General features: G+C 27.9%; 2 protein-coding genes across 2 annotated transcripts in view; one reads left to right on the top strand and one right to left on the bottom strand.

The window, feature by feature from the left end:
- The window catches only part of LOC136085838 (syntaxin-1A-like), a 50,650-nt gene that overhangs the window by 12,398 nt on the left and 12,877 nt on the right, over positions 1 to 25,375 (bottom strand). The window contains exons 2-6 of the mRNA XM_065807483.1: positions 18,964 to 19,053; positions 18,276 to 18,450; positions 7,512 to 7,588; positions 6,822 to 6,930; positions 250 to 323 (exon numbers count right to left, since the gene is read on the bottom strand). Of these exons, the coding sequence (XP_065663555.1) occupies positions 250 to 323; positions 6,822 to 6,930; positions 7,512 to 7,588; positions 18,276 to 18,450; positions 18,964 to 19,053 (525 nt within the window). The remainder of the gene's footprint in view (positions 1 to 249; positions 324 to 6,821; positions 6,931 to 7,511; positions 7,589 to 18,275; positions 18,451 to 18,963; positions 19,054 to 25,375) is intronic.
- LOC136086528 (uncharacterized) lies at positions 21,055 to 21,706 on the top strand. Its single transcript, XM_065808794.1, has 2 exons — positions 21,055 to 21,158; positions 21,328 to 21,706. The coding sequence occupies exons 1-2, from the start codon at positions 21,102 to 21,104 to the stop codon at positions 21,580 to 21,582; spliced, it is 312 nt and encodes a 103-aa protein (XP_065664866.1). The 5' UTR covers positions 21,055 to 21,101; the 3' UTR covers positions 21,583 to 21,706.

Here is a 25,375-nt window from a genome sequence, read left to right as displayed (position 1 = left end):
TGCTCCTTTTGAAATTGTTTAAAGTATTGACTTAAGAAAACTTTGTTTAAAAAAAGAAAAGATGAGGCAATGTGTTAATAGCAGTTTAAGTAAAAATAGACTATTTTATTATTTATGCAAAGAGTAATAAACTTATGGCAAGCACAACTTCTAATTTGAGAAGCCATTTTCTTTAGATGTAAAATTCTTAAAAGTGATACTTCTACCAGTACACACAATATTTTAAAAAAATATTACAAAAGCACATACCCCTTGCGTAAAAATAGTTGGATTTCCGCTTTCGATCATTTCTTCCAACTCATCATCTTCAACAGTGCGACCAGCTAATATAAAATTTTAAAAAATAATAAAACGAGTTTAATTATTTTATAAATCCAGCTAAATAATTTGAATTTTTTTCCTTTAAAATACTTTTTTAACTCAAAAGCCTTATGTTGGATTTTAAACAATGTTTTGTGAAAATGTAAGATATTTTTAGATATAACAGTTTATATAATAGATATAATAGTTTCAGCTTATATGTGAGTTTCAAAAGTTGCAACTAACTGTTCAAATGGTCACACTTTTAATCTAAATTTACTTTGGAATAAATGGTAATTAATAAACTGGCAATTTTTAGATTCAATAAAAACACAATCAATTAAAAATAAATCTTTAAGAAAAAAATTTAAGTTTTAATAAACATAAAAAGTAGTTTATTAACTTTTAAGTAATAACTTTGAATATTCTATAATATTTAGATTTTCATTATTAATTTTTAGTTTGATTTTTTTACGGTATTACCTTTTATAGAGTAGTGGTTTGAGTTCTTGAGTGAAAGGACTAAATGCCAATTTTTATGGTATCAAGCTCTTGGGTAAAAGAACTAGATGCCATATAGACTTATGCTTGTTACACTCTAGTTGAGCGTAAAGTTTTTGTTGTTGCTTTTATGTCCCCTTGCTCACAAAGCTTGAGTTTCAAATTTTTCCAAAAAAAATTTTAATTTAAAAAAATTAATTTTTTTAAATTAACTTTTGAATAAAAAAAGGCAACAAAAAAAACTTTTTTAAACTATTTTAATATATAGTTATCAAACAAAATGCAAAATAAATCAATTTCTACCATTTAGCTAAACAGTAAGACACATTAACTTTACAATTAGATAGCTAAAATTTGGCATAATGATTGATTTTATCACTTGATGCAATGTTTGTTGCAAGTATGTAAGCTTGAAATAAACTTATATATAATATATATAATAAAAATAGTCTGAATTTATAACAAAATTTACAAGAGAAAATTAGTTTCTAGCTAATTAGAAAATTAATTTCTAAATAGAAACTAATTTTATATTTAATTCTAACACCAGGTTTGAGTAGTTAAGGGATAGTTAAGGGTTTGTGAATTTCAACAAAATTAATTTATTAGTTATTTAATGTAAACAACTATCCCAATATTGTCAATATTCCTATATTGATAACAGGCAACCTTCTCATTGAATCTACTATCTTCTTGAATTATAGTCACTACAGACTAAGCATGGAAACAGTATATTACAAAGGTAGCATCTGCTACGATTGCTTTCTCACTATTGTGCTTGTCATTTTCTTTTTCCTGATTCCATTTTCTACCTCTATTCTTATATACCTTGATTCTATTCTATACCTCTACAAACCTCTTATTTCTTCATGTACAGAATACTGTTGTTATTTTTTGGTTGGTTCTTCTAATCATGCTTTTTATTTTATAGACAAGGTCTAAAAAGGAATTGCAAATGTAGTTGGAATTGCTCTATCTGCCAAGCTTGAGCTAATCACCCATTGTTGTAGGATTGCATCTCTTTTTCTTTTCTACATTTCTAGTTCTATCAATTAAAACTCATTCTTGCTTGACTTGTCATTCAGCAAAATTGCATCCTTTTACTGTTTCTTTCCTATCATGTCCTAAAAACTTTTATTTATCTAGTTTTTTTTCCTTGCACATTAATTCTTTGAAACTTTCTCCAATATTTATGTTTTCCTGAATCATACAACCTGCAACTTTTCAAATCTTCTGCCAACCATTTCCCTGCTCTTTAACTCTATTCTTTATTTTCTAGTAACTCCCAACATAACAGTAGTTGCTTACAGCCTTGTAAGGAGTAAATTAGTATATATAAAAAAAAGAAAACTTTTTTTTTAATAAATTTTGTAAAAAGGTTCAGGCTAAGAGCTTTATTTTTCTTGTAAAAAATTTATATAGGCAAGCTTATTTTAAATCCATATAACTGTAATACATGCTGCATTTATTGAATGATTAACTATTACCCATAAATTATATATTGGAATTTAATGAAATTATATAATGGAATTTAAATTATATAATGGACAAAAAGCACATAGACTAATTGAAAAAGGCATTTGATCATCATCACGGTGTTTCACAACGTCAAGTAGCTCGAAGATTCGATTGTGACCAATCGTATATATCTAAAATTCTTAAAAACAAGACGAATATTAGACATTACAAGAAAAAAGATGGTTAGAGATGGTTTAGAGATGGTGTCTCGATAAAAATACTCATCTCGGGCAGATGTTAAATGCACCAGGCTACTGTCTTGTAGAAGGCCTCCTAGGCAAAGACTTAAGGGGTAAACAGATTCTATCTGTTGACCAGCCTCGCATCCCTTCTTCATCTATTAGGCTGGCGCAGATGTATTTTTAAAACATTGTTTCCAGTTTAGGATGTTGAATGCTGGATCTTCTTGACTCAATGCATGGGTTTGCTTGTGTCACTGTTTTTATGACTAGGCAACTCATTCTATTATCTCCTAATGAGGGTACAGCTCTAAAACTCAGTTTTATGGTTCTGAAGCCGGCTGGTAGTCAGGTTTCCCAAACTCTGTGGTAGCTCTCAGAGAGGCTGATTCCATCAACAGCTGAAAAATATCAAAGTATTAACAGTGCCATGTTGCGCATGGATGGTGCCCCTGTTTGTACTTTTGGTGTGCATTGCGGAGGCCACATTTGGAGCCCTTTGTTACGGCTTAGGGTTTATTAGTAGTAATGAGGCAATTGCTTGGGCTATTAAACGGTGTTCTGAGTACTGTCTATGCTTTGAGTCAAGTTCTTCAATCTAATTTAAAAATGAATAAAGTACCAAAAACTATAAAACACAAAAAGAGACTCAATTCACCCTTAGGTTTTTCTGATCACAATTTGATCTCTCTAAAACTAATATCTCATTCTTCTTCATCACCTGAATCCCCCTATTATTGAACCTCTTACAACTACAGTAAAGCTGACTGGGATTCTTTCCATGACTTTCTTCGTGATGGCCCTTGGGTAGAAATCTTTCAACTTCCTGTCGACAAATGTGCTTCTTACATAACTTCGTGGATTCAAGCTGGCATGGAATCTTTTATTCCCTTTCGGCGATTCCAGGTCAAGCCTCACTCTCCTCCATGGTTTTCCTCACACTGTGCTGCTGCGATTGCCAATCGAAACCGTTACTTCCATATTTATCAGCAAAACAATTCTCCAGAAAACAGACGTCTGTTTATTACTGCTAGAAACAACTGTAAAAAGGTTTTGTTTAACGCCAAAACCCGCTATTCTCAGATTATGAAATCTCATATCTCATCTCAAAAATTAGGCTCTCGCGACTTCTGGAGAATCTTTAATAATATCAATAATAAGGGCAAATCTATAATTCCACCTCTCTTGTATGGTTCAGACTTTGTCACCTCACCTAAAGACAAAGGCGAATTGTTTGCTAAAAACTTTTCATCAATATCATCTCTTGATTCCACTAATTGCGTTCTACCTGATATTGCCAACAAACAGGTTGATCCATTGCTTGACATTCATATCACTCCAGCATCTGTATCTAAAGTGATTTCCTGCCTAGACTCTTCTACAGCTTGTGGCCCAGACAACATACTTGTTATTGTCTTGCAGAAGTGTTCTCCGGAGCTGTCGTCTGTACTCTCAAAACTATTCAACAAGTGCTTATCAGAGTCTTGTTTTCCAGCCTGCTGGAAAGCGGCATCTGCTATCCCTATCTTTAAAAATTCTGGAGAGCGATCTGATTTGTATCATAAGCAATCTTCTTCCTATCATAAGCAAGGTTTTTGAATCTTTAATTAACAAACACTTAATTTCTCATCTTGAATCTAATAACTTACTTTCTGACCATCAATATGGATTTCGATCTTCTCGTTCTACAGCTGATTTGCTAACAGTAATAACTGACAGGTTTTATCGTGCATTAGATGAAAGTGGAGAGGTTAAGGCCATCGCTCTTGACATTTCAAAAGCTTTTGATAAAGTTTGGCATACTGGTCTTCTCCATAAGCTTTCTTCTTATGGTGTATCCGGCAACATCTTTAAGATCATTGAATCCTTCCTTTCCAATCATAGCATAAAAGTTGTCCTCGATGGACAACACTCTTCTTCTTATTCTGTAACTTCAGGGGTTCCTCAAGGTTCTATCCTTGGCCCTATACTCTTTTTAATTTACATTAACGTTCTTCCAGATATTCTCACATCTAAGGTGGCATTGTTTGCTGATGATACTACCATTTATTCTTGTCGTGATAAGAAACCAACACCCTCTGATTGCTTGGAGGGGGCATTTGAGCTTGAAAAAGGATCTCACTTCTGCTACAGCATGGGGCTCACAGTGGCTGGTGAACTTTAATTCAGATAAAACTCAATTTTTTTCAGCCAATCGTTATCGCAATAATTTAGATCTTCCTATATTTATGAACGGTGATGTACTCTATGAGTCACCTACTCTTCATCTTCTAGGATTAACTCTTACTTCCAATCTTTCTTGGAAACCATATATCAAATCAGTTGCAAAATTAGCATCTGCTAAGGTTGCATCTCTTTATCGAGCTCGCCACTTTCTTACTCTGGATTATATTCTCTATCTCTATAAATCTCAAATCCGGCCTTGTATGGAATACTGTTGCCATATCTGGGGCGGATCTTCTAATGATACCCTTTCTCTTTTAGACAAGGTGCAAAAACGTATTGTAAACATAGTTGGACCTGCTCTTGCAGCCAACCTCCAACCATTATCACATCGTCGTAATGTTGCTTCTCTTTCTCTTTTCTACAAATACTATAATGGGCACTGCTCTAAAGAGCTGGCATCTCTTGTGCCATCTACTAAAATTCATTTTCGTGTTACTCGTCATTCAATTAAGTGTCATCCTTTTTCTGTGACTGTTCCTAAGTGCTCCAAAAACTCTTATTCGTCTAGTTTTTTTCCTCGAACATCAGTTCTTTGGAATTCGCTTCCTTCATCTTGCTTTCCTGATTCATATAATTTACAATCTTTTAAGTAGTCTGTCAATCGTTATCTTGCTCTACAATCTTCATCTTTTCTCTTTTAGTAACTTCCAACTTTAATTAGTGGCTGCTTGCAGCCTTGTTGGAAGCAAAGATGTTTAAAAAAAAAAATTTACTATTTATTATAAAATTACTAAATTTAACATCTCATAGCATTTAACTAAATAAAAATTGATTTCTTTTTCCATTTCATCTATTAACTTTATATAAATACAATAAAAAAACTTTTATTCAATTTTGTTTAATAATCAAATTTCATTTTTTCTCTAGAAACTTGGCTCATTTAAACTTTTAAAATTTTTACTTCTCTTTTCAAAGCTCATTTCATTATGTTCAAAACTAAATTCTTTGTAAACGTGTTTTAACACTACATTAAAAATGGGTACAAATGTGTAAGTTAAAAATGTTTTAACAACATGTGTTTGAGCTGAAGATTTGTAAAAAACTTTTATAAACAAATTGTACTAGCCATCCTAAATAAATCTGTGCCACAGCAGAACCTATAATAAAAAATATTAAAAGGTATTTTATGATTATTTTATTTCATAAAATAATCATAAAATATCTATAATATTATATATTATAGGTAATTATATTTTTCTAACTACGTATAAATTTAAGAATTATAGATATTTATTAAACATTTAAATTTTTTAGTATAGAGCTCATTAACATTTTAATAATAGAAAATAATGCAATACCTAAAACCTTACTTTCAAAACGGTAAAAAATTTAAAAAAAAAAATTAAAAACAATAAATATATATATATATATATATATATATATATGTGTGTGTGTGTGTGTGTGTGTGTGTGTGTGTGTGTGTGTGTGTGTGTGTGTGTGTGTGTGTGTGTGTGTGTGTGTGTGTGTGTGTGTGTGTGTGTGTATGTGTGTGTGTGTGTGTGTGTGTGTGTGTGTGTATATATATATATATATATATAAATGAAAAAATTGGTTTCCTTAGAAAGACTATGATGGGAGGTTTTAGACTACCAAAACACAATGTGTTAAGCAATTTAGGTCCTTTTACAAAGCGGTTTTTGACTTTTCTAATACCCCTTCTACTTCCATAAATCCAATATCTACCCAACTAAAGTTGGATCATCAAACAATCATTTTGTCTACACACCTATCAAAAAAAAAATATATATATATATATATATATCTGCTTGCATTAAGATAAAAATCTTTTTAAAACAAACTCAATTTCTTTTTTTCGTACAAAAGAAATAAATTTTATTCCTTAATGAACAAGTTTAAATAAAATAATGTAAAAATGATTTTACATTTTTATATTATTTTTAATCAAATTAGTTATGCTGTAATTTAACAAATTATAATAGCTAAAAATAATGTCTATAAAAACAATAAAACACAAAAACAAATAAAAAATTTTGGCATTTCTAATCTCATTAAGATTATGTACTATTCATTTCATATTCATAACAATTCTTGCATATACACATACCTTTAACAAAGAAATACATATGGTCAACTTACCAATATGCAATTGTCTTTTGATTCTGTTTTTACAGCGATCTCTGTAGTCATTTTGTATATTATTATATTCAGTCATTGCTTCAACAAATTCTCTTGATAATGCTGAATGCTAAAATAAATTTTTTGTTAAACAAAGGTTAATCACTGTTATAAACTTCAATTCGAAGTTACTTCATAAAACAGAAATTACTTTAAAACACAAATGCTTCAGATTTCAATTGCACTACTTCAGATCTACACAAGTATGAATTATTAAGGTTTAATTAAGGTTTTAATACTTCACTTTTTATGTCATGATTACTTCTGAAAAAACTTAAACTTGGTAAAACATTAAAGCCAGACACTCTCTTGTTTAGTTATATAAATAACTTTTAAAGGCTTTTTATAGCCATGAACATTTTATCTTAAAATACGGAAAAAATATAATAAACATTTTTTTTGAAACCACATTTGATCAGACTTTTATCTGCCTAATATTCACAAATCTTATTGTGGAAAACTGTAATAATAATACTGCTAACATATCAGTATTAATAACAATACCTTGAAACATAAAAGATTATGTTCAGTTATTGCCATAAATACTTATAAATACTGTTTTTATATTGTACTACAGATAATCATTACTTAAGGCTAAACAATATAGTTAAATTTTAAATAAAGCTTATGAAAGAATTTTATAAAACAAACCTGACACTTTTTTATGCGAATATCTGCAAAGTTTCCCATGTTTGCACTTTCTTGATCTTTTATGCTTTTTTCCATATCTAAATAAATTATAAATCAAAATATCAAAAATTTTGTTAACATTATGCCTTGCATTATCATCATACAGAAATAAGGATATATATATATATATATGTGTATGTATATATGTATATATACTATAGCATATATAGATCAGCATTTGCTAACTAGTTTTTCTTAATAAAATAATGAAAAAAAAAGATTGCAGCCCATCCCATACCCTCTGTCAATGTAACGGCACTCTTTTGCAGCAGCAGATTATAAGATAGCAGCAGCAGGTTATTTCAGAGTGATGTCAGACATGTTATCTAAACATGCATTTATAGTTGTGCATGTGTGTGTACATATATAATTATATATATGTATGTATATATGTATATATACATATATATACATATATATACATATATATATATATATATATATATATATATATATATATATATATATATATATATATATATATATATATATATATATATATATATATATATATATATATATATATATGGGAAAGCAGAAAAGCAATTAAATTTTTTTTGATAAATAGGAAGAACATGCAAGGAGTGCTGCTACATTGACTGACAAATAGGTAGAACATGCAAGGAGTACATTGACTGAGGGTTTGGTTAAAGCAGGCAGCCTATCAATTAAAAAAAAATTTAATCATATTAATTTTTTAATTCTTAACATTATTCAATTTTAATTATTTCGATGTTAATCATTTTCTTTTAATTTCGATCTTATACTGCTTTTAGGATTTTCAATTTTTTTTTTCTTTTTCTTTCACAATTTTGATTTTATTCTCTATTTCGGTATTAATCTTTCTTTTTCGAATTAGTTCAGTTAAGTTGTTTTCGATACTGTTACTACTACACATATATATATATATATATATATATATATATATATATAAATATATAGACACACACATATATATATATATATATATATACACATATATATATATATATACACACACTCTTGCATGGTCATTTTTACCATAGCTAGGTCAGTTTTAGGTTGTTATTTTTTTAAATTATTTTGAAGACAGGAAAAAGTAGTTTTTTTTTTAAAAAAAAATTTTTTTATTATTATTTGATAGACTGCCTGCCCTAACCAAACCTCAGCTGATGTAGCAGCACTCCACTGTGAATCAGGCTATTTGTCAATTGATGTATCAGCACTCCTTTGTAGCAGCAGGCTTTAAGATAGTCGATGTAGCAGCACTTCCTTGTAGCAGCAGGCTATAAGATAGTCAATGCAGCTACACTCCATGCATGTTTTACAGTTAAAAAATAAAAATAAAAACATTCAGAATGTTTTTGTTTTTTAAAAATAAAGTAAAAACATTCTAGCCTTTTAATTTGCATTTTTGTGGTTTTTAATGCAATTTTGTGGTTTTTTTTGCAATTTTGTGGTTTTATTATGTTTGTAATATAAAAAAAATTTTTATATACATCCTAAACTCTCAGTTGGTGTAGCAGCACTCCGCTGCGAGTCAGGCTATTTGTCAGTCGATGTATGTACTGAAGCCCCCAGCAGCAGGCTATTTCAGTGCTTATCTAAGCTAGCAATTTAAGTTTTATATACATATATATATATACATATATATATATATACTTATATATATATATATATATACATACATACATACATACATACATACATACATACATACATACATACATACATACATACATACATACATACATACATACATACATACATACATATACACACACAGATACAGTACAATATTTTCTTTAAAAGTAATTGGATAAGAGCATAGATGGACTTTTCAATAAAAGTCTAATTTCTCTCAAATTTTCACTAGAATGTTAAAAAATTGATTTTAACTAAATAAAAGCTAATCTTAAAAGTTAATTTTATTGAAAAATTATAAATGAATTATTTTTGAAAGAAATTTTAGTTGAAATTATTTTCTTTTAAAGTAAATTGCTTGGGAAGCCGTCAAAAAAGTATTTAAGCATTATAGCATTCCTTAGCATTGATTACTGCTGTTAAAAAAGTATTTAAGCATTATAGCATTCCATAGCATTGATTACTGCCATTAAAAAAGTATTTAAGCATTATAGCATTCCTTAGCATTGATTACTGCTTAAAAGTGACGTATTGAGTCCAGAAGTTTGATAATCACATTGGTGTCAATTTTTTCCTTTATTTATTTAAACCTTAAATAAACTAAACTTGCTTCTATGTTTTTGACCTGAAACTTGACGATTATGGTATTCCCATAAAAGCTTATCAGCAAACTTCATGTGAGCTTTTCGATTCTTTATAGAAAAAGGTGTTGTATTCCTTTGATAACTTTATCAGACATTTTCCAAAATGATTTGCAGACATCAAACAGAGCTTGGCTGTGTCAAAACTACATTTCACATTTAAACTTTTTTCATTTTAATGTTTAGAAGCAAATTAAATTTCCTCTTTCAGGTGTAATTCATGGCTTTCCTGACTTTTGAGACATTCACTTTGTCAATTTTTACACATACATTTCTGCAACTTTAAAATTTATTTTAAACAAACTTCTTTTTATTCAAAAAATTTTATATTTAAATTTTTAGGCTTTTATTTTGTAAAAATTAAATAAAGGCCTTAAAAAGCATTGTAATTTTAACATTTTATTACCTATACTTTTGATGCATGTATTTTAATATAAAAACTTTTAAGGTTTCTTACATTTCCAAAATTCATTAGTTTTTTATTTAAAATAAATTTTATGGTTGCTTACATTTCCAAAATTCATTTTTTTTTTCATTTAAAACAAAATTTAAAAAGTTGTGAAACTTTACTTTAGGAAATACTCCAGATTCTTCAAAAAGTGGAATACCCGAGTTCTAAAATAGATATTTCATACCATCATGCCATCCTGCTGTTTTAGAAATCAATTCTTTGCATTCTTGTAATCCATCTTGAGTTGTTTGCATTTCCTAACACGTTCCGGAATAAACAGATATTCAATATTGGGCGACATGTTGTTTCCTCCAAGTTCTTATCCATTACTATGCGAAAGAATCAGTCAAGAACATGATGTTGACAATCAATAAAGTGTGGTTTTTCCGCTTTCTTTTCAGTAAAACCTCTTTGTAACTGACTGACAATCCCATTCCTTCCACTTTCTGCTATAATTACTTTTACAATTCCATAAATTGTATCAATCAATATTAGCTTTTATACCTTTAACAGCAGTACCTGCTTTTTAGTCCGGTAGATCTAGTGCTTTTAACTTAACTTCCCTTTGTTTATTCTTTAACACTAACACTTGATATTCTTGTCGACTAATACATTTACCATCAAAGTGCAGTGACAAGCTTTCTGAATGTAGTGTTATCTATTTCTTCAAGTTTAACAACTTATTTAATAGATGATCTAAACATACAAGACTGTGAAGGTGTCTGAATGTCGATCTTATCTTGAGATAACTGTCAACAAATGATTGCTGGTTGAGTCATTAGACTCTCGATATTCTGCCACAGACTCAGATTTGGAAGTTGACATTGTTGCTGTTGTCAATATTATTGTTGAAGGCTTCGAGGACATTTTCCTTCTTTTGGATGGGTGGATAGTTTTTGAACTAGCAGCCTTCTCAGTTGTATACCCAACTGTTTGAGGTTGGCTTAAAATCACCAACATCGTTTCTATGCTTTATAGTCAAACCATTGTTTTATATTTTTTCTGCCGACCTGATGCTGACCTCACACAGATTAAGGTTGGGAAATTATTGCCGACCTTATTTTTCCTAATTCCGAGGGCTGGGGTGAATAGTCTATATCTTGATAATTTCCGTAAGCTTTGAATATTTCAGAAATTTCTAAAAACATGCGGAACAGTCCAGAAAATTCTAAAGTTCAAGAAAATATCTCCATAGTCATAGCCATAATGCTACTACCTGCAAATAATACTTATACATCATTTATATACCAAAGCTTTATGTAAACAAACAAGCAGGAATGGACAAAATATGTTCCTGTCCTCTCAATAAATACGTACGCGACTGGGTATTACCACTAAAAATAGTGTATCAAAAGTTGCTTGACCAAGAATGTGTCCTATCAACATAACTCTATTGTTCAAAAATAGTAGCACTCTTGAGGCTGCAAATTACAGACCAATTAGTCTAAAATCAGTATTGTGCAAAATATTTGAAAAGGTAATTAAGGAAAAAATAATAACTTTCCTGAATGATAACAATTTAATCTCTAATGATCACTATGAAAAAAACAACTAAAATTACTACATGCTTGATGCTGCATACATAAATAACTTTTATACTAAACTAACATAAATATTTTGAAATCTAAAAAAGAGCATGATCTTGGCATTACCATTACGTCAAATGGCAAGTAGGATACACGCACTTCAAAGAATTAAAGCTAATAACAATTTAGGATGGATGAAAAATTCATTTATAAGTAGAAGGCGATAGAATGGAGACAATAAATAATGGAAGAAATTTTAGCCAGTTTATATCAGACTGTATTTAGAATTTACGACTCAAGCGTGTAATAATTATTCAAAATCAGCAGAAAAACAATGTATTCAGAAAAAAGCTACAAAAGTAGCTCACAGTCTAAAGCAATTCCACTATGAAGAACCCTGGCACCTTAAACGCTTACGCCAAGAAATAACTGATAATTGTAAAATACCTCACAGCTTTTTCACTAATAGAGTAGCGAATCCTTGGAAAAATCTTCTCAATGATGTTGTTCTACAAACTTTGAAAAATCTTTTTAGAAACCATTATAATAGGTTTTTAGATAAAACAACTTTACTATTACATAAAATGTATAATGCAATTACCTGCTTACACTGCAAATAGCAGGGCTTATATTCATGCTCTACTCCAGGAGTTATCTCCTTGCAGTTTAATATATACTATACTTTACTTTACTATATATATATATATATATATATATATATATATATATATATATATATATATATATATATATATATATATATATATATATATATGTAAACTTACGGAAATTATTACTCTCTGTGCTTTTTCAGTTTCATTATTAGTTTGCCCTGTTTAAACTTTCTCCCATTTTGTTCTTCATTATAGGGTTGATTAAAATCTACAAATTTGCAATTACCTTTTGTATTTTTTCTTTTTTTTCTTTTTTAAAACTACAAAAAAAAGGGCAGAAAAACAATCCTTGAATTTTCTCACATTTCATTATTTAAGCAACACATTGTTTTCATGAAAGTTACTAAAACAAACAGTTTTATAACAGTTTTAAATTTTTTGAATTCTATTTTAGTATATTATAGTTGTTTTATTAAAACAATTAATATATATCATACTTTTTTAATTTGAGGTATTATATTTTAATTTAATCTACAAATAAGGGTGGGATAATTACAACACTAATATTGCAAAAATGATTATCGCAAAAGCAAAATTATTCTACTAAAAAACATTCCGATTTTTCAAAGTACTTAAAATCAATATCAAAAAAATCAAATGTGATATGATGCAAAGTTTCATTTTTTGAGATTGAGAATTAAGACTAACTATAATTCAACTTTTAATAGTATCTATTAAACAATGTGTTGAGTTATTGTGTTACAACATGTGTTAAAATACTTTTCTGTTGGTTTTTGTGAAAATGTTTAATATTTTATCACTGATTATTTTATCTTATATCTAATGCTTACTCAAATTATTTTCAACTGCTGAAAAAAAGTAATAAATATTACAAAAAGGTAAAAAAATAAATAAATAAATATTACATACAGTAAAAAATTTGTACATATCCTGTAATTTGTATTTCCCCATTCTTTCCCCTCCCCATTAACAATGTTTTAAAAAAAAACACACTCAACACTATTTTCTCCTGATGATAAATCAAGAATAAATTTTGAATCACTCCAGAAGATAAGTGATAGATAAGAAGTAGCTAATATAATGTCTTATGCTAATATAATAATATAACATTTTTTTCCAATTTCATTTTGCTTACATGTCCATTTATCATTTTTTAGGGGAACTAATAACCAACAAGATAGTTTGTTTAAAAAAATTTGGTTTATCCATAAGTGTAACAAAATTTGATATACCCTTAAGTGTAGCAAAAGCTTGGAAAGGGGCAGTTCATTTTATTCTACTTTCAAGGTTCGAAATTAAACTAATAAAACTTAACAGTTTAATTTATAATAAACCACGTGATATTTCTGTTATCACTTTCATTATTATATTTTAATAATAGGCAGAAAGTTAGTATAAAGAGGTGTTCAAGACGAGTTTTATTTTTATCTGATGCAAGTTTATCTTTAATAGCAAAAAAAAAAATTTTAGTTACAGGTTCACTCCAATCACTCCAGAAGATAAGTGTCAGATAAGAAGTAGCTAATGTAATGTGGTAGGCACATCTTATAACAAGCTCAAAGTACATGCTTCAGGTGTTCAATTGAAATATTGTTGAATAATAATTGCATGTGTTACTTGTCATGTAGATAAATATGTTGAAAGTAGGGTTTCTCATTTCCCGTAAATTGAGCATCCCGGGATTCCCAGTGTGTAACTTATTTATCCTGAGATTTCCCGGCATAATTTTTAATATAATATCAAGCAGTTTTGACACAAATTTATCTTAGCACGCTAATCTAAATTACTATTTAAAATAAAATATTGTTTTAAAAAACATAAAAAATCAATTGATTTGTCACTTAATCGTGAACAAATTTTTCCCATAAATAGACCTGCGGCAGAAAAAGCTCTTTCTGATTCAATTGATGTCGGCTTGATGGTCATTAATGTGGAGTATATTCTTTCAGGAAATTCTAGGCAGGAAAGCGTAGCAAAAGTATAAACTTTTGCTAGGCTTTCCTGTTGCCTCAAAAAGTTTGATTTCTTTTGTGAGGTTCTTTAAATTGCTTATGTCTGTACAGCTGCTTTTTCTATTTGTTTGACATTACAAATAGTCACATCCAATTTTTGCTTAAGTGTCAAAATACTTTTGCCTAATAAATTTGGAGCAACAGGTTGAGCTATTGACGGGTCAGAAACCATGCTTTCATTATCATGACTCATTTTAACTATTTCTTAATTTGATGAACTAGTGCTAGCATCCTCTATGTACAACCTGGTATAAATTTTTTTTGCTGTTGTTTTTAATGCATGTTTGGACTGTAAGAGTAGTTTGGAGTTGATATTTGATTCCTGATTATAACTAATTGGGTTGTTTAAAAATTTTAGTAGTCCAATTAAATTGGCATTTCTGCGTTCTTCAATTCTCTGCTGCACAGATTGAAGCAGTTTATTAGCTATCAAATTTTTTTTCTCCACCAAATCATCTAAGATGAATATTATTACACCTTCTGCGTCAAGTAGAGTAGCATTACTTCTACCAAGTCTTTCTATTCCAACTTTTATCGGTTGCAGAGAAATTGGCATTCATAATCGCATATTCATCTTCGGAGATATTCAGAACTTCTTTTAAATCAATCATTGCTTTTAGTATACATGTTTTTACTTTAAGGAATCTTTCTAGCATTGCAACAAGACTATTCCACCTTGTTTTGATATCTAATATCAGCTTCAGTTCTTTATGAAACATAGATTTTACATAGATTTGTAAAAGGCCATTTGGGCCTTTTACAAATCTATGTAAGAGGTGATTTGGAGAACATTTGAACCATTTTTCAAACCTTCTGAATTGTTAAGGCTATATTTACGCTATTTTGTAAATCATTAATAAACGTAACGCCTGTTGAGCTGTATGACTCATCATTATAGTCAAATACATCATTAAATTCATCGTAATCACTCAAACTTTCATCGGAATCTTGCAACTGCGATTCAAATTCAATATATTTTGCTGAAGAGTCTGACTTTTTGTAAAGAACATCACATACTTCCAAATGAAGTCTGTGGCCATAACACAGCTGATGTTCAATAACACTTAGCTGCCAAAATTCATTACGGATGCTCCATCAGTGACACTAGCTATGATGTGCTTTTTAATTGATAAATTGAAATCTGACAGTTTTCAACCAGATCAACAATTTTTTCTGCAGGAAGTGATCCAGCTATTGGAGTCAATCCCAGGTTCCAAAACTTTGTTAATAAGTGTAAATTTACATTTAAATAACGTCGATTTTTTAAAGATGTATATTCGTCTAACAATAAAGAAAATCGCGACCCGCTAGATATTTCTTTTGTTATCTCTAAAACCACAGTTTGTTTAGCTAAATCATATTGTTTTTTTATCATATTCATAACATGGGATGGATTTTTTGGTAATAACATGCCTTTTTCAGACAATGATTTTCTAATGAATTCACTTTTTGCTATGGCATTTATTGAGAAGCCATCCACCGTTGCTAGCTTTGACTCAATTTCCTCGATAGTCTGCTGTTTAACAAACAATGTGATTTTCTTTTACACAATTTTAATTTCCGAAGCAGTATTTTCATGTAGACGCTTCATATTTAAATCCAAATCTTTATGTGCGTCTTTTAAATGACAAAGGAGCCCACTTGTCGAAAATCTTTTGCACATTATTCTTAACATTACACTTCTTGCAAATTGGAGATTCACCAGATTTTTCTTTACAAAAATACTGCCATGCTTTCGATCCATTTATAATTGACATGGTATAACTAAATTGAATCGTAAAACAACTGAAAGTGAAGTTGCAAATATTTCTTACATATGTATGTTATCTTACGTATGACTTTTTATGTCTTTGTTTGCTGTTTTTTAAATACAAAAATTATTAAATATTTCAATAATTCAATACAGAAAAAGTTTAACTTTTCAATAATTTAGAAGTTTAAATATCAAAATTACTGTTTTTGTCACAAGTAATCTTTTTTATTTCTTACTCATATTTTATAATAACAAGAAAAATGAAAACATCGCATTGCAAATTACAATGCATTCCTTGAGTTAGACAGTTTAAGATAGTTTCAATAACATTTCTTGTTGTGTTAGGTTTTAATATAAGATATGAACACATAAAACACAACTAAATGCAATAATATTTTTCTTATTTTTGGTCGAATTAGTTCAAACAGTTATCATATGTAAAATTTCAAAAAAATTATGTTCTGGGATAAAAGAGTGATGTCCCAAGAAGTCCAGCTGCCACTTTTATCCCCAGGATCCCGGGATCCTGTTTGAGAAACCCTAGTTGAAAGATACACATAAATATATTTATATAATTACTGTTTAATGATTATTTTCATAACTATTAAAATTAAAAGTATTATCATAGGAACTTTAACTTTATCATATATATTAACTTTAACTTTGTACATATTGTACTCAGTACATAGAAACTTTAACTTTGCACACACACACACACACACATATATATATATATATATATATATATATATATATATATATATATATATATATATATATATATATATATATATATATGTATATATATATATATATATATATATATATATATATATATATATATATATATATATATATATATATATATATATATATATATATATTAAAACTTTCTTCTTTAAGATGTTTATTCAGATTTATCAAATAAAACTAAACTTAGACACCCATATCCATTTTAATTGTATTTTTCATCAATCTCTATACAGGAGATTGATGAAAAATACAATTAAAATGGATATGGATAATTAAAGAGTAGACTATGTCAGTATTGACTTTTGAAATAAATTAACTATCTGTTAGATTTACAAAGACTAGTAATTCTCTTATATGTAAAAAGCAAAAAAAAAATTTTGGAATCTATTTTTTTCTACCAGTAACTATTTCTATTAAAGCACCTAATGAAAATTAATGAACTAACAGAGACATCTTTAGCAAAACATATATCTTTCACAATTAATTTTAAAAAACCCATTTTTTTTAATATAATAATTTTTTGTGTTTTTTCACTATAACTTAAGTAGTGTTCAAAACAATAAATGTATTATTCTTTTAATATAGTTCAATATAAACAATTTGGAACAATAAGAGTTCAAAAGAATAATGTTTAATGTAAGAGAAAAACAATAATAACAAAGAGATAACTTTAACTTTCTAACAGATTTAATATATACGCTTTTAATAAGTTTATATAGCTTTTTTGTGTATGTTTATAAATAACATACACTAATCAACACAATTATATGCACAATTTATCCAGGAAAGGTAAGCAGTAAACAATAATACAACAAAACATATATAGGAGATACAGCTATCAAAAAGATTATTATAGTAAATTTGAGGTTCAACTTTCATCCACGTATATATTAAAACTACGGTCATACAATCATTGACAAAAAATAACTGATTTACTTAAGTTAAAATTTACCAGTTACTGCAAAGCGCAGGCTGCAAATACAGTCACTTAAGTGGCAAGCCTCAGGAACATTGTTAATGTTGATAAAAATCCCATGGGACTTAATATGGAATATAATATTCACAAGAAAAGACTTTATTTAACATATTTTTTTATAGTTTTTTTGTACTTTTTATATCAATGTAAGAGTTCTTGAACTTGGTACTGTTTTGTAGTTTGATGCCAAATCAAGAAGTCACATCAACACTTATGAACACCCAAGTTTAATTGTAAAAAAAATTCTTTAATAATCATAATCTATACTTTCTTAAAAAAAGAACAAAAACAAAATATAGCTAACATAAAAATGAATAACAAAAAAAAATTACTTTTATTATTAACAATAATTTACTTTTAAGATTGACTTTAATTCTATTAGCATTCTGTTGTATTTCTGCCATTAATTGCTCCATTTCTTCTTTAACCCTCTCTTCTGGTTGGGGAGCAGATAAGATTGCGCTATGCTTTTTTTTTATTTCTTGAACATTCTCTTGAATGCTACGTATATTCTTTTGTATATCATTTATCTACCAATTAAAAAAAAACAAAAAAAACAACATCATTTATCATTACAAAAATATATAAAACAAATAATAAACTAAAACATGTATGCTAGATAAACAAGTACTATTTTAAAATAAAATAAGTTTTAAAAACTTGTTTTAAATCCAATGTTAAATATTGTATATTTTAATTATAATAAATAATGCTGGAAAAATAAATGTAATTTGATTATTTATAATTATCACTATTTATTATGCAAGAAAGCAAACATAATGCACAGCATTAGAACAAATTACACTAAAATACGTATTTAAATTCAACAGAGTATGGCATCTATAAAACTCAAAAATGGGTTAAAAAAATTTTTGAAATATAAAAAATACTACTACTGAACTCCATGAATACATCTAATCAACAAACTTAAAAATAGCAATACTAAGTAACCAATAAAACAGACTAGTTAGATATAAATATGGTCAAAGGTTTGCAACTACTTAGAAATAGTTGAAAGATTATAAACTATGATAAAACTTTACTTTTTTAAAGAAATCATCCATAAACTCTTTTTGAGGTTCTTCCATATCCAGTTTTGTTTCTTCATATTCAGGAGGAAGATCTTGCTGCAACTGTAAAAAAATTAATGAAACATTTTCTGATAAAACCAAACATAAATTTTAATATGAATGTATGATTCAATTTAAAACCTTTTATTAAAAAAGAGAAGTAAGCATTCAACTTTACATGTTGTACCTGACATTAAAACTAATTCCAAAATATTTTGTTAATCAACTTATGTTGAAAAAAACTTATGAAAAGTAAAAAAAAACTTCAGTTTAGTAAGTTCTAGAGTTAATAAAATCATTTTAATTCTGTAAATACTTTAATATAAAAAATTTGGAAAAAGTTTGAATATGCATTTCCACCATAATGGACTTTTTTAGTAGTGATGTATCAATGGCAAAGGCCAATTGAGGCTAATGATAGAGTTTAATGTATGTATATAAAGGTAATATGTTAACGCAATTTGCACATATGCCTATGCACCAGTCTAGTTTCGGCTTATTAGCCAATACCAATGCATTGGTCAATGCAGATTAATCAACCGATGCCAACGGCAAATTAATTGGCCAATGGTTAAGCCGATTAAGCGGTTGCTGGTTATCAATGGCATAGGCTAGTAGGCCAAGTAACTGCTGAGGTACATGTTATATATGTATTTTGCATCCCTAATATTATTATAATACCCTTATATAAATACATTGACACCTATTAATATCCACAATCAACCTTTGCTATCGGTACAAAAAAAACATGATTTTTTTGGTTTAAACTCCTATTTTTAAGATATGCCGTGTTTAATCAAATTTTTCAATTAAAAAAAGATTTAGGCAATTCATTTGAATAAATAAATAAATATATATATATATATATATATATATATATATATATATATATTTATATATATGTAAATTATGTTAGTGTATATTACAAATAGAGTGCTCAATGTTCTTAAAGAACAGAGCAATAATAAATTATTAAAAAACACTTATTTAATTTTTATCTAACTTAAAGTAGAAGATAAAAGTTAGATAAGTGTTTTTTACTAATTAATTTATATATATATATATATATATATATATATATATATATATATATATATATATATATATATATATATTCATATATATATATGCAGGCTTGGACAGGAATGGTGTGCGATTACGCGCTTTGTTTGACCACACACATAAAAAAAAATTTATATAATTTGACCACGGTTGCTTTTGACATATGAAGTTAGGTTTTTGACAATATGAAGTTAGGTTTTTTTAAAGCAGTTGAGAAATGCGTTAAAAAAATATTAACAAAACTAAATTAAAAGGAACATTAAATAAATATAAAAAAAAAAGAATATTAACGAAAAAGATAAAAAAAACTTTAACTAAACTAAAAAAAATTGAACTTGAGGCGATTTTAAGTTACGTTTTTACGTTTCAAATAATTAACTTTTATCTTCTGTGATGTTTTATAAAAGTTTCAGAAACGCGTTAAAAATCACTTTTAACGACCATTTAATAAATAAACAAGAGTATTATATATATTATTTAATTATATATACACACACACACACACACACACACACATATATATATATATATATATATATATATATATATATATATATATATATATATATATATATATATATATATATATATATATATATACCAAATATTTAATAACTAAATCTATTTTAAAGTCTTTTTAAAATAGTAATTTTCAATCGTTTCAAGCAATGATTAATAAAAAAAAAAAGCAATTAGAAATAGTTCTTACTAAGCGAATTCTTTCAATTATTACATTATTACAATGCAATGTTATAATTTCATAAACAAAAGAAATTAGGTTATTAAAGCGTTTCGCAGCGAGTGGAAGATTTGTACAGATTAAAAATTAAATATAAGTTTAAGTATTGAAGGTTTTAAAAATGGCATCGGCGGCAAAAATAATTAAATTTAATAAGCCAATATCAAAGAGCTTAAAAACATTTCTGTTGTGGGGGAAAGAGGAATTTATCGGTTACACTGAAGAAAACGGATTAGTTATCAAAAAATGGTGTAAGGTTTGCGCAAGAAACAAGTTTGCTATTTTAAGTGATCGTTCAGTTAGAGGAGTAATGGTTGGTTCTTTGCAGGCGTTTATTGAGGGAACTAGTGTGGTAACAAAACATCAGGTAAGATTAAAATTAAAAGCTCATTTGAATTTGCAAATACAGTAAATAATTTCAACTAAGCTTTTACTTACTTTATTCAGAAATATTTAGTACAATATTTTTCCCGCGATAATTTATAAATTTGTCTTTTATTAAGTTTTTAATTTTTAAATTTTGATTTTTAAAATAGGTTGATCGTCATCTTGAAGGTCATATCCATAAACTGGCGCTGGAAATCGATAAGAGAAACCCAACTGAAGAAACTGGAATAGGCCACATTATAAATCCAGATAACCAGAACTCTTTATATAATAAGCAAAACATTCGTGAAGCGTATTTTAAGATGATAAAAACAGCATACGAAATGGCTTTAAAACCAAGCATGCCCATAGTTATTTTGAAGTACTTATCAAATGCCAAAGACTTAATGGTGTGCAACTTGTAGAAGGAAAAGGCCACAATCGAGCAGGTAATTCATTTTTTAAATTAATTTGATATTATTTAAGAAATTAACAAAGATCAAATTAATTTTCATTTATATTTAGCACGTCAATTTATCTCCTGCATTGCTAATGCTATTAAAGAAAATATTGCTAAAATTGTTAAAGAGAAAAACTTTTTCTCCATACTTTCTGATGGCTATCAAGCACGAAAAACAAAGGATGAGAAAGAGTTGGTTCTTGTTCGTGTTGAACGAGATGGCATACCTGCTTATCTTGTAGTATCTTTACTCGAGATGAACAGTTTGGGTGGTGTGAACGCAAATACCATTAAAAAGGCTATTGACAGCATTTTTAATGAATCAGAAAATATTCCTTTAACTGCAGATACATATAAAAATAAACTTGTCAGCGCTACTTCTGACGGAGCTAGCATTAACTTAGGCATGTATAATGGGGTCTTAACTCAAATGAAAAACAACAGAACATGGCTAGTTAAAATGCACTGCGTGAACCACCGTTTGGAACTGGCAATTAAAGATAGTGCAAGAAATATTGTTTAATATAGAGATTGTGATCAATTTTATACTACCATATTCCATTTATTTCGCAATTCTGGAAAATTAAAAAGTGAAGTTAAAAAAGCAGCAAGACGAGGATTGACAAGATTGGTACATAACTGGCCTGCAATTATTGTAGGCTTTGACAACGCACTTGTCAATCGCAATACCACAGCAGAAATGCGCGCTAAACTTTTCGAAATCTCCAAACGTTTGCATGACTACCGACTGTTATGCATGTTTTGCGGTTACTTAGACGTCTTAGAGAAATTGAGCCCGTTATCATTAGTTTTCGAAAAAAAAACGTTGATGGTGCACGAGGTAAAACCAGCCATAGATCTAACTAAGGATTACTTGGTTGAATTAAGTAATGAAACAATAGACGATATACTTGATTCATATTTACTAAAATTTAGAATCAAGTACAAAGATGATACAACTACTCTTGTTTCTTCTTATTTTAAAGATGGCCACGAGTTAAAAAAAACAAATGCAGAATTTGTTGACATTGAGCTTTACGATATGACTAACATTAACTTTGATAGTATTAATGCTGCTATAGAAGTTAGAAAAACTGCAGTCAACATCATTAAACCATTAATAGACGATAGATTTAGTTTGTTGTCAAACACGGTCTTTGAATCAATGAGTTGCTTTGATCCCCAATTTTGGACAGCAGACAATATGTACGGCGATGCTAGCATCTCTTTATTAATAAGGGAATTTAAAATTCCTTTAGAATACGCAGGATTAAAAGTTGAAATGGTTCTCTCTGAATGGAATGCTTTTAAATTATTAATAAACACAGAGTATAAAGGAGTTACAACGGCGCTGCTATAGGAGAAAATTTTTGTTTATTATTGAAAAACTTTCCCAAACCTTCTTCTTCTTGTTGAACTAATAATGTGCATTTCTTGCTCAAACTCGTCTGTGGAACAGATTTTCAGTATACTAACCCTGATACTAAGTGATCGTCGTTTAAAAATGAGCAACCAGACAATGGAAGACGCAATATTGATAGCCAGGAATGATCCAAATTTTACCGCAGAAGAACGAGATGATATTTTAAATAGTGCCCTCAATATATACCTAAATAAACGCAGGGGGGTTCGCCTTGAATCAATGGAGTAAAAGATCATTAACTCTCTTCCGCGGATATTTTCATTAAAAAATAAAACACTATAATACTTTTAAAATCACTGCGCGAGAGTGCAAATAATTTCTAACTTCTACCTATTAGTTCAACTGAGCGTGACGTCTATTTTTGTCGACTTCTTATACAATAAAAAAAAAATTCAAATAACATTCTTGGATATTTTAAATACAAAGTGTCCACTTTTAAGAATCATTGCAAGTAACTAATCGATTTATTTAAAAATGTTTTATATAGCGTATTTTATTATTATTGTTTAAAAAAATAGTAATAGTATTTAAAAATCTTCACGTAATATAAAAGTTTTTAAAAAGATCAACGATCAACTTGAAATACAATAAAAAGTAATTTCTAACGCTATTTTAAACAGTTTTTTATCGACTCATTTCTAAAACTTAAAAGCAACCGTGGTTATATTTTCAAAAATATATATAATATGCGTGGTCAAACCAAGCGCGTGATCGCACGCCATTCCCGTCCAAGCCTGTATATGTGTGTGTATATATATATATATATATATATTCATATATATATATGTATATATATATATATATACATATATATATATATATATATATATATATATATATATATGTATATATATATATATATATATTTATACTTAAATATATATATATATATATATATATATATATATATATATATATATATATATATATATATATATATATATATATATATATATATATATATATATATATATATATATATATTTATACTTATATACATATTTATATATATCAAGCCTTGCCGGGAAGCGCGTGCGTTCACACGCCTTGTTCACTCTTGTTTAAAGTAATTTTTTAGACTAACTGACCACGGCAGTTCACATCTTTTAACTTATAAAGCGTTTCAATAATTCTTGGCAACTTATTAAGCTAAACTTTTTTACTAAAAAAAAAAAGCAATTCTTAAATAAGGAAACAAAATTGTAATGAAATATCAAGTTTAATTAAATAAATCAGAAAATTTATTAATTAAAAAAAGTAAATTAAAAAAAAAGTTTTTTTTATAAAATTTTTAATTCTTTTTTTTTAGAGTCATTGTTGAAAAAAAAATCTTTTAAAACAATTTAACAACAATTGAAAGTTTTGATATGCAATTTATTCACAATTATAACCCCATATAATTATCACGATATCAGTCCATATAATTAAGAAACTAAAATGCTATGTACAAAAAAATTTGTTGATTTTTTTTTTTATGTTTATCTGTTTATTACCAGGGTTGTTATCTGTCAAATATGTCTGAGACATATTTTCTGCCGACATAAAATATGTCCCACATATTTTCTATCGACATATTTTGACATAATTTTATGTCTGAATTATTTTCTGCTGACATAAAATATGTCAGACATATTTTCTATCGACATATTTTGACATAATTTTATGTCTGAATTATTTTCTGCTGACATAAAATATGTCAGACATATTTTCTGTCGACATAATTTGACATAATTTTATGTCTGAATTATTTTATGCTGACATAAAATATGTCAGACATAATTTCTGTCGACATATTTTGACATAATTTTATGTATGAATTATTTTCTGCTGACATAAAATATGTCAGACATAATTTCTGTCGACATATTTTGACATAATTTTATGTATGAATTATTTTCTGCTGACATAAAATATGTCAGACATATTTTCTGTCAACATATTTTAACATAATTTTATGTCTGAATTATTTTTTGCTGACATAAAATATGTCAGACATATTTTCTATCGACATATTTTGACATAATTTTATGTCTGAATTATTTTCTGCTGACATAAAATATGTCAGACATATTTTCTATCGACATATTTTGACATAATTTTATGACTGAATTATTTTCTGCTGACATAAAATATGTCAGACATATTTTCTGTCGACATATTTTGACATAATTTTATGCCTTTGCAATCAATTATGCTTCATAAAACTTTTACTTTAAACCCTATAAGCAAACATCCGTTGTTTCATAAAGGTCTTTTTCTGCCCTTTTTAGCGATGTATCATTTGATAGTATTGACTAATATTGGCATTTATTGACTTATTTATTGATTATGACTT

This window comes from Hydra vulgaris, chromosome 10 (genome assembly GCF_038396675.1).
Source record: "Hydra vulgaris chromosome 10, alternate assembly HydraT2T_AEP".
NCBI classification, from domain to species: domain Eukaryota; kingdom Metazoa; phylum Cnidaria; class Hydrozoa; order Anthoathecata; family Hydridae; genus Hydra; species Hydra vulgaris.
Note: the sequence above shows the minus strand (reverse complement) of the source record. Positions and strands in the feature narration are given on the sequence as shown.

Bases quoted from the DNA above. Each gene is read 5' to 3' on its own strand.
- LOC136086528 (XM_065808794.1), top strand. From the start codon at position 21,102: ATGGTTGGTTCTTTGCAGGCGTTTATTGAGGGAACTAGTGTGGTAACA. The intron at 21,159-21,327 runs GTAAGATTAAAA...TTTTTAAAATAG, and splicing joins GTGTGGTAACAAAACATCAG to GTTGATCGTCATCTTGAAGG.